Raw genomic sequence first — 11054 nt, forward strand, 5'->3', positions numbered from 1 at the left:
ATGCATCTACTAACTCGAAGTTTTGGTTCGATTCAAGGAATCGTATGTCAAACATGTTCTATGGGAAAGCTTATTACTAAGCCTTTTTATGATAAGATTTGTTCGAATCCTCCTATTTTTCTACAACGAATTCAAGGGGGACATTTGTGGATCGATTCACCCTCCAGGCGGACCATTAAGATATTTTATGGTTTTGGTTGACGCTTCCACACGTTGGTCACACATGTGTTTGTTGTACACAAGGAACGCTGCATTCTCCAAATTGTTGGCTCACATTATCAAGCTCAGGGTTCACCAGCCTGATTATTTGATCAAATCTATTCGATTGGATAATGCTGGAGAATTCACATCTAAAACTTTTGATGACTATTGCATGTCGGTTGGGATTGAAGTTGAACATCCAGTACCCCATATTCACACCTAAACCGACCTGGCCAAGACATTGATTAAGCGCTTACAAATTATTACTCGATCGTTGGTCATACGTACCAAGCTCCCGATCATTGCTTGGGGCCATGCAATATTGCATGCAGCCATGTTGGTCCGCCTGAGGCCTATTGTGACTCAACCATATATTGTCATTCAATTAGTTACCGGATACGAACCTAACATATCGCATTTGCGCGTTTTTTGTTGTGCGGTCTATGTGCCGATTTTGCCGCCCTTACATACAAAAATGGGGCCTCAGCTCTATGTCGAATATGATTCTCCTTCGATTATTCGTTACTTAGAACCTTTGACAGGCGATCTATTTCCCACTCATTTTGTGAAATGTCACTTCTATGAGACTGTCTTCCCGTCGTTAAGGGGAGATAAGAACGTCAATGTTCCTAAAGAAGGACGCGAATTATCGTGGATGACTTTCACTTTGTCTCATTTAGATCCTCGCATCGCTTAGTCTAAAACTAAAATGCAACCAATCATCTGCTTCTACACAAAAGTGTGGTAGACCTTTTGGTTCAAAAGATTCACACCCCCAAAAAAGGAAACGCATGGCACAAGCACCTGAAGAACCTACCATGAATCGGACTATCGCTTACTCATTCTATCCAACTCATGAGGAAATTCTAGATTACATAAGCGTCATTAAAGAGACGAATCCTCTTCCCAAGAATCGTGAGATTTCAGTCTATTATGCCAGCTTAGATGATGTGTGGCATAGAAATGAGATGATCGTCGATGATGCATTAGCATATGCAGTTGCTACTGAGATCATGTTGAGCGATGACATTGAACGTCGTTCTATTGATGAATGTCGACATAAAACTGATTAGTCAAACTGCAAACAAGCAATCCAAGTTGAACTCGATTCGCTTACGAAACGTAAGATGTTTGGACCTGTCACTTCTACTCCTCCACATATGAATCTCGTTGGCTACAAGTGGGTTTTCATTCGAAAACATAATGAGAATAACAAAATTGTGCATGACAAAGCTCGTCTTGTTGCGCAAGGCTTCTCACAATGCCCCGAGATTGACTATGACGAAACTTATTCACCCGTTATGGATGTGATTACTTTTTGTTACCATATCAGTTTGGTAGTTTCCGAAAAACTGAGTATGCAGCTGATGGATATAGTAATTGTGTATCTCTATGGGGATCTTGATACAGAAATCTATATGAAAGTTCCTGAAGGACTTACATTGACTGGATCAAATATTTCCAAACCCCGGAACACGCTCTCAATTCGGCTGAGGCGTTCATTTTACAATTTAAAGCAATTCGGAAGAATGTAGTATAACCGTTTAAGTGAGTATTTGACTAGTCAGGGATATGTGAACAACGAACTATGCCCTTGTGTGTTCATTAAGAAGTCACATTCTAGTTTTGCAATAGTTGCAGTATATGTCCATGACATGAACCTTCTCAGAACTCTTGAAGAGCTCGCGAGAACTGTTGCGCACTTAAAGTCAAAATTTGAGATGAAAGATCTAGGAAAAACTCGATATTGCCTCGATCTCGAGATAGAGCACCGTTCGGATGAAATCTTAGTACATCAAACGAACTACACCCAGAAGGTGTTGCACCGCTTTAATAAGGATCAAGCGAAGCCTTCGAGTACTCATATGGTTGTTTGATCGCTAGACGCAAAACGAGTTCCTTTCCATCTGAATGAGGATGATGAAAAGATTTTGGAGCCTGAAGTTCCTTATTTAAGTGCGATAGGCACTTTATTGTACTTAGCTCAATGCACTAGTCCCGACATCTCCTTCACTGTTAATCTTTTGGCAAGATACAATAATGCACCAACACACAGACATTAGACTGGTGTGAAAGAAATCTTCTGCTACCTTAAGGGTACTACGGATTTGGGCTTGTTCTATCCCTACGGATCCTAGAGTGATGTTGCAGCCTCCACTTCTTGAGTTGATTCTCGCCTTGTTGGTTATGCCGACGCATGATACTTAACTGATCCGCACAAGGCGTGTTCTCGAACGGGTTATGTCTTTACCATTAGAGACACCGCAATCTCTTAGAGGTTAACTAAATAGACCTTAGTTGCCACTTCGTCTAACTATGCTGAAATTCTCGCCTTACATGAAGCAACTCAGGAATGCTTTTGGTTGAGAGCAGTTATGGACCATATTCAAAGCTCCTGCGATCTTTACCCCTTCGTAGATGCCCTAATGACGATCTTTGAAGATAACGCAGCATGCATCGAACAACTTAAGAAAGGTTACATCAAAGGAGACAACACCAAACACATTACGCCGAAGTTCTTCTTCTCACATCAACAACAAAAGCATCAGAAGATTGAAGTCATGCAAATCCGTTCACAAGACAATCTGGCCGACCTCTTCACCAAATCATTACCGAAGGCAATGTTTTGGAGGCTTGTTCAAGGAATTGGTATGCGTAAACTTTCTGAGTTGTAACATTGCTATTTCTCCTTGGAATTGTGTCAAACTTAAGGGGAATATCCTAAAGATACTACCACCCCATTTTGGGCTAGTCATATCCCTGATGATCTCCCGTAGACGTTTTTTTTTTACTTTACATTTCTCACGCATTTTTCCTTAGATTATGGATTTTGTCCCTACTCGGGTTTTTGCCTTAGCCTTAGGGTTTTTTTTTTTTAGTGAGACTTACTTTTATATGCAAGTTCCTACCTCATTGAGAATAAGCGTTGTTCCCAGAATTAGTGCCGACGAGTCAACTTCCTCAACTTCTGCATGATGCTGAAATCTACCTTGAGTATTTAAACAATCAAGGGGGAGTGTTGTGAACTTTCCTAATATAAGTGTGATTGTGTAAATCCTAGATTAGATTTGATTCTAGTCATTTTTTCCTATATGGACTTGTATTCCTTGAGGATGAAGGATTTCTTTTTCCTTTTACTACTATAAATAAAGGCATTACGTGGGGAGGGGGGGATAACATATCTCTCAATACACATATTCCCCTACAATTCTACAAACACATCTCCTCTCTCGCTCTTCCCTTGCCTCTGGCTCTCTCCTTTTAGTCAGATAAAATAGGCTAGAACAAAAATAATATTTAATAAACAATTGATTGAATTACATTATTGCTAGCCCATTGTGAGGCTAAATCCATCCCCCTCACTCTTAGTATAGATAATATCGTTTGTAAAAAAAAAAAAAAATTTGACAACTAATTTAATCACATTATTATCCGCGTGCAAAAGACATTTTTTATAACCGGCATTATACGGCTCTTAAGATGTTTAGAACGTGTTTAAAAATGGAGAAAATAATATTGAATGAACAACTGATTGAATCACATTATTGCTAGCCCATTGTGAGGCTAAGCCCACCCCCCCTCCCCCTTAGTATTGATAATATCGTTTGTTAAAAAAAAAAAAAATAACTATTTGACAACTAATTTAATCACATTATTATTAGCATGCGAAAGACTTTTTTTTTTTATAACCGGCATTACACGCCTCTTAAGATGTTTTGAACGTGTTTAAAAATAGAGAAATTGAATCACATTATTGCTAGTCTGTTGTGAGGTACTAATTAAAAGAAACAACAACAAAAAATTAACTATTAAAAAAAACACTGTTAAAATGACAAAAATGCCCTTTCCTTATTTGATGCATTATTTTGGGATGCTTTTGAAGTTTTTTGTCTTGGGGCATTTTTGTCCAAATATTTTTGTTGAAGCTTGATGACACCAAAAATACTATTCACCTTTTGTGTTCTCTTTATATATAGATAAGTACTGACTATCAACTTTTAGCTAGCATGCATGCCACAAACTAAAAGTTCCAAATCCTTTGATCTTTTGCTGGTTCTTAAGCTCGTTACTGAAATGATGCCACTCTCAGTACTTCAGTTGAAACGATTACAACTGGAACTTATAACTTCGGTAAAGCCAAAACCTCGAGAAACAAAGTTTCTCTCAGATATTAAAGACCATGAAAGCTTGAGGTTTTAGATTCTATAGTCATAATGTGTTACAAGGACAACCCTTCACTTAAAGAAAATCGTGATCCCGTTAAGGCGATTAGGGAAGCCTTAAGCAGAGCAATAGTGTATTATTATCCTTTAGCTGGCAGGCTTTGGGAAGGGCCTAATAGAAAGCTTATGGTTGATTGCAATGGTGAAGGTATCTTGTTCATCGAGGCTTTTGGTGATGTCACACTTGAACAACTGGGATTCTACCCCTTGTCCACTCTTAGAGGAGTTCTTATTTAATTTCCTAGGTTCTGATGGAATTAATGGTTGTCATTTGTTGCTGGTTCAGTTGAATCAATTAATTATTAATTACATGTTAAATTGTTTTTTGTATTCATATTTGGTCATTGCCATTTAATGCTTTACAAAAAAAAAAAAAAAAAAAAAAAATTGAAGTAGGTTAAGGGTAAGAGTAGTGTTTTTTGCATTAAGGTCGCATACACATGCCAGACAATTTTTTGTAAGAAATTAGTGCAATGAACTACATATGAAATTTTTAATAACAAAAAAGGATACAAACAAGAAAGCGCCAACAATATTGTAAATAAGTTGAAGTTTGGTGGCACCGCAACTATTTTTAACTTTTTTCATAAAATTGGCCGAAAATTTATCATATCGCCACCGCACCCAAACTTGAACTTGTCTACGGTACTACCATGCCTCTTTGTTCTTATGGTTAAAGAAAGTTCATTAGGTGGTTTTGGAAAGAAAATATTATGAGATGCTTTTCATTATTTTTCGAAACTAATTTTTTTGACAACCCTTATGTTTAACCCTCTATATTGCAAAATTTATATACACAACAAATCAAGGAAATTATATTTCTACATGGTATCTGCCTAATTAGGTCCTAGGTTCTTTCTACCAATCTCACGTCACCTTCAGCGTCTAGGCTTTCCTTTGTCATTCTTCTTCTAGGGTTTTTGCCTGTTGTCATGTTGTCCTCTTCGTCTTCTGTCTAAATTTTTCTTTCTTCTATAAGCGTTTCATCAAAATTCCTCTGTATTTAAAGACTTTTTCAAGTAACTACAATAGGCACGAGACTCTTTCAAAGAGACTCCATCTTTCTTGAATTTTATTCCTAATTTTTATGAAATTTTTGTTTCCTAATTAGATCATCTAATTTAGACCCTTTTTTTGTATTTTCTTGTAAAGAATTTGTTAACTAGCACGAACATGATGATCAAGAAAAAAGTCTAGTTACTAACTTTTCCATTATGCAGGTGACCCGTCTTACATGTGGAGGTTTCATACTTGCATTGCGCCTACACAAAGTGTGATGCATCAGGATTGCTCTAGTTCCTGAACGCCATTGCGGAGATATGTGTGTTAAACGTAATGGACTTTCTGTAATGTAGAGTTGTGTCTCTTGGAACTAATCCAAGAGTTATGGCTGTTATCAAAAGGTCTGAATGTTATTATAAATAGCCAATAAGATGGCCAAGTGTTGTAATAAAAAATTGAAAGCAATAAAGTAAAGTAAATTTTAGTTCCCGTTCAAAACTCATCCTCCATATATATTCTCTTGTATTCTTCCTTTCTGCAGTGTAATTGAAACCGCTAATCTTTCTTCCAACAGTAAGAATCAAATTGCTCATTTGTTAGACAATTTAGTAAGATTTCAATGGATTTCTTAAAGAATCATGAGAATGTCACGAAGTCTGAGCCCCAATTTCCTCAAACCAATAAGTGCAAAATGATATATATGCGATCGAGAACACAAAAGTAAACTAATCACACAAAATGATAGGAGCCTTGCTTACTATAGAAGCATGTGGAGAAACAATTACAAGCACTCAAATATTCTTCCCACCTACTCGTGATTTAGGGTTTTGAGATCTCCTTGGCTCGATCATTCTAGGTAAAATTTTCAGCCCTATTTGTGTTAAAAGTTTGTTGAATTTGAAATGAGTTGAGACTCAAATTAAAGTAAAAATCAATACTCGTGGGAACGACTTCATACTTCCTCTTACTATATTGGTCTTGTGCACTTGCAAGTTAAAATTGGGTTTGCTTCTATGATTGATAGGTATTTCGAGCTCACATCACCGAGCAAGCTTCACTGGTTCAAGTAGAGCTTAAGCGACCTACCAAACCGAAAACATAGTAAGTAAATTACAATGTTCATACAAAATTGAACAACAAGAAAGTCACATGCCCAAGGAAAAAAAGTCCATGTAGCCAAGCCGTCAAATCCAAAATGAAAAGAGGGAAGCAAAGCAATTTTTGCATATGAAATTTCAAGCAACTAAACAGACTGAGGAAAAACAAGGCATGTACATGCCCATCGAGGCTCTACATAAAAAGTTCCATGTAGTTTGTTAGTCCCTTGTCTTTTCAGAAAAGTTCGTTGGGATCTCGTAGCCTTAAAGAAAGGTTATTCCAATGGCGATTGACATGTCCAAGGAGTAGTTTGCTTTCCTTCATGATGCTCATATGGTCTTTGTGGTAGTCGAGGACTAGTATTCTGCGGCAAGGAGAACAAGTGTGACCGGTAGTCGAGGTAAGCAGCCAGTGCAGCATCAATGGTGGAGTCCTCTGGGTCACAGTTGGGTGAATATTATTTTGTATTATGCTTTTTGCGAGTGCAGTGGTAATGGTGGCATTAGGGTGGTTAGGGATGGGGAAGGGACCTGTCTTGTTATGGTTGCTCCTCTTCAGAGGGGTACTGCTAGTCCTTTTCACGTAGAAGCATATTGGTAGCGTTACGAAGTGTTAACTAGCCATCCTATTGAGCTTTCGTATTTTCATTCAGAAAGTGATGCTTTACAATTGGTGTTTGTTATTTGATGCCACTTCTTCTACAACAATTCACAAAAATTTTACGACATTGTTGGAAAAAAATCACCTTGGAGATTTTAGTTTTCTTTTTCTTATGCAAATAATCGCAACTGATTCGGGTTTATGGGAAGTTACTGGGCGAGGGAAAACACAGTAGAAACGTGTAGGTTTTAGATTTGAATTTGAATCCCACATAGAAACGTGTAGGGAAAACACAGTAGAAACGTGTAGGTTTTAGATTAAGAGGATAAACGTGGGTTTGTGTTTATCTTTTCTTTCATTCTTTTTTTAATTTGTGTTTTTCACTTTTTAGTGTTTGACATATTTATCCGGGGTTTAATAAATAATTTGTATTTATTTTTTTTTGTTTTGTTATTTGTAGAGAGTTATAACCGTAATTTCGTGGAATTCTAGTTAATAAGTAGTGTTTCGTTAATAATATTTATAATTTTTTTTTTCAACTAATATTTACAGATTTTGAGGAGTGTTGTGAAAATTCCAAATTTCATATATGTTTGAAATTTTGAAACATTTTGGTGTCCCTCATCCTCTAATTTATTTATTTTTAATAACGTATGATCTACCACACATTATGCTTGTGGTAAATAACAAAAGGTGATATGGATACTAACAATAATGACCACGAGCCTTGTATGTGGTAGCTTACTATATTAACAACGTGGGACTTTGCACGTGGTCATTCATTTTTATTTTATAACGGACTAAGATTTGTCCATGGTAAAAAATGTTATTCACTACTTGCTTATTATACTCGTGATAAATTTTTACTTTTTATAACGAGCTTATTAAGCCAGTCGTAGAATTGTGTGGTAGATAAGCTGATGTCTTTTAGTGCATGCACATAGCTCTCAACTACATGTGTTTTTTTTTTTTTTTTTTTTCTCTGCAGCCCATGTTGATTGCATGATTTAAACTTTTCTCTCTAACAACATTTTCTAATGGAAAAGAAAAGAATCACATTCACAACGGGTGGAAAGTTTGGACGCAAGATTCGGGAACCATAGAGCATTTGCATAACGCTATATAAGTACTGACTATCAACTTTTAGTTAGCATGCATACCACAAAATAAAAGTTCCAAATCGTTTGATCTTTTGCTGGTTCTTAAGCTTGTTACTGAAATGATGTCACCCTTAGTACTTCAGGTGAAACGATTGCAACCGGAACTTATAACTCCGGCAAAGCCAACACCTCGAGAAACAAAGTTTCTCTCAGATATTGACGACCAAGAAGGCTTGAGGTTTCAGCTTCCAATCATAATGTGTTACAAAGACAACTCTTCACTTAATGAAAACCGTAATCCCATTAAAGTGATTAGGGAAGCCATAAGTAAAGCATTAGTGTATTACTACCCTTTAGCTGGCAGGCTTTGGGAAGGGCCTAACAGAATGCTCATGGTCGATTGCAATGGTGAAGGTATCTTGTTTGTCGAGGCTTCTGCTGATGTCACACTTGCGCAACTAGGAGACAAAATTCTACCCCCTTGTCCACTCTTAGAGGAGTTCTTATTTAATTTTCCAGGCTCTGATGGAATTATTGGTTGTCCTTTGCTTCTGGTTCAAGTGAGTCAATTAATTATTAATTACATGTTAATTAGTTTTTCGTATTCATATTTGGTCATAGCCATTAATTCTTTACAAAAAAAATTGAAGTAGGTTTAGGGTAAGAGTAGTGTTTTTTGTGTTAAGGTCGCATACATACGCCGGAGATTTTTTGTAAGAAATTAGTGCAATCAACAACATATGAATTTTTAATGAAAATAAGGACATAAACAAGAAAGCACTAACAATATTGTAAATAAGTTGAAGCTTGGTGGCATCGCAACTGTTTTTAACTTTTTCATAAAATTGGCAACCTTTTTCATAAACAAAAATTTATCATATTGCCATTACACCCAAACTTGAACTTATCTACGATACTACCATGCCTCTTTGTTCTTATGATTAAAGAAAGTTCATTAGGTGGTTTTGAAAAGAAAAGATTATGAGACGCTTTTTGTTATTTTTCGAAACTAATTTTTCTTCGACAATCCTTATGTTTAACACTATATATTGTAAAATTTGTATACACACCGGATCGAGGAAATTACATTTCTACATGGTAATAGGTCCTAGGTTTTCTACCAATCTCACATCACCTTTATTGCATAGATTTTCCTTTGCCGTTCTTCTTATAGGTTTTTTGCCTGTCGTCATGTCATCCTCTTCGTCTTCTATCTAAATTTTTCTATCTTCTATAAGCGTTTTGTCAAAATTCCTCTGTATTTAAGGACTCTTTCAAGTAATACAACATGCACAAGACTCTTTTGAAGAGACTCCATCTTTCTTGAATTTTATTCCTAATTTTTATGAAATTTTGGTTTCCTAATTAGATCATCTAATTTAGATAGCTTTTTTGTCTTTTCTTCTAAAGAATTGTTAACTAGCACGAATGTGATGATCGAGAAAAAAAGTCTAGTAACTAACTTTTGCAATATGCAGGTGACCCGTCTTACTTGTGGAGGTTTCATACTTGCATTGCGCCTAAACCACACAATGTGTGATGCACCTGGATTTCTCCAGTTCCTGACCGCCGTTGCGGAGATGGCAAGAGGCGCACATGCACCATCTATTCTACCAGTGTGGGAGAGAGAGCTCTTGTTTGCTCGAAATCCACCAAGAATTACATGTGCTCATCATGAATATGAAGATGTGATTGATCATTCTGATGGCTCATACGCATCCAATAACCAGTCAAACATGGTTCAACGATCGTTCTACTTTGGTGCCAAGGAGATGAGAGTCCTTCGACAACAGATTCCACCCCACCTAATTTCCACTTGCTCCACATTTGACTTGATCACAGCTTGTTTGTGGAAATGTCGCACTCTTGCACTTAAAATTAATCCAAAACAGGTTGTTCGAGTTTCCTGCATTGTCAATGCACGGGGAAAGCACAACAATGTACGTCTTCCCTTGGGATACTATGGCAATGCATTTGCATTTCCAGCTGCAGTTTCAAGGGCTGAACCTCTATGCAAAAATCCACTGGGATATGCTTTGGAGTTGGTGAAGAAGGCTAAAGCTACCATGAATGAAGAATACTTAAGATCAGTGGCAGATCTTTTGGTACTAAGAGGGCGACCTCAATATTCATCGACAGGAAGTAATTTTTTAGTTTCTGATATAACGCGTGTAGGTGTTGGAGATGTCAATTTTGGATGGGGACAGCCGGTATTTGCTGGACCCGCCAAGGCTATGGATTTGATTAGCTTCTACATTCAACACAAAAACAACATTGAAGATGGAATATTGGTACCAATGTGGTTGCCATTCTCGGCCATGGAGAGATTTCAGCAGGAACTTGAGAGGATTACTTTGGATCCTAAGGAGGATATATGTAACAACATTAGATCAACTAGGATCATGTCAATGATGTAATTGTTAAACGTAATGCACTTCATGTAATGTAGAGTTGTGTCTCTTGGAACTAATCCAAGAGTTATGGCTATTATCAAAAGGTTTGAATGTTATAATAGATAGCCAAGTGTTGTACTAAAAATCTGAAAGCAATAAAGTTAAGTAAATTTCAGTTCCCGTTCAAAACTCATCCTCCATGTATATTCTGTTGTATTCTTCCTTTCTACACTGTAATTGAAAACTCCTGATATTTCCTCCAACAGTAAGAATCAAATTGGTCATTTGTTAGACAATTTAGTAAGATTTCAATGGATTTCTTAAAGAATCATGAAAAGGACAGAAAGTCTGAGCCTTAATTTCCTCAAACCAATAAGTGCAAAATGACATATATGTGATCGAGAACACAAAAGTAAACTAATCACACACAATGATAG

At 36.8% G+C, this 11054-nt stretch overlaps 1 protein-coding gene across 1 annotated transcript; it reads left to right on the top strand.

Annotated features, from left to right (window-relative positions):
- Window positions 1-8240: 8240 nt before the first annotated feature.
- LOC137711450 (alcohol acyl transferase 1 allele GSa-like) lies at window positions 8241-10641 on the top strand. Its single transcript, XM_068450693.1, has 2 exons — window positions 8241-8784; window positions 9703-10641. Exons 1-2 carry the CDS (start codon window positions 8344-8346, stop codon window positions 10639-10641), a joined length of 1380 nt encoding a protein of 459 aa, XP_068306794.1. The 5' UTR covers window positions 8241-8343.
- Window positions 10642-11054: the final 413 nt, after the last annotated feature.

Source organism: Pyrus communis, chromosome 12 (assembly GCF_963583255.1).
Source record: "Pyrus communis chromosome 12, drPyrComm1.1, whole genome shotgun sequence".
NCBI lineage: Eukaryota > Viridiplantae > Streptophyta > Magnoliopsida > Rosales > Rosaceae > Pyrus > Pyrus communis.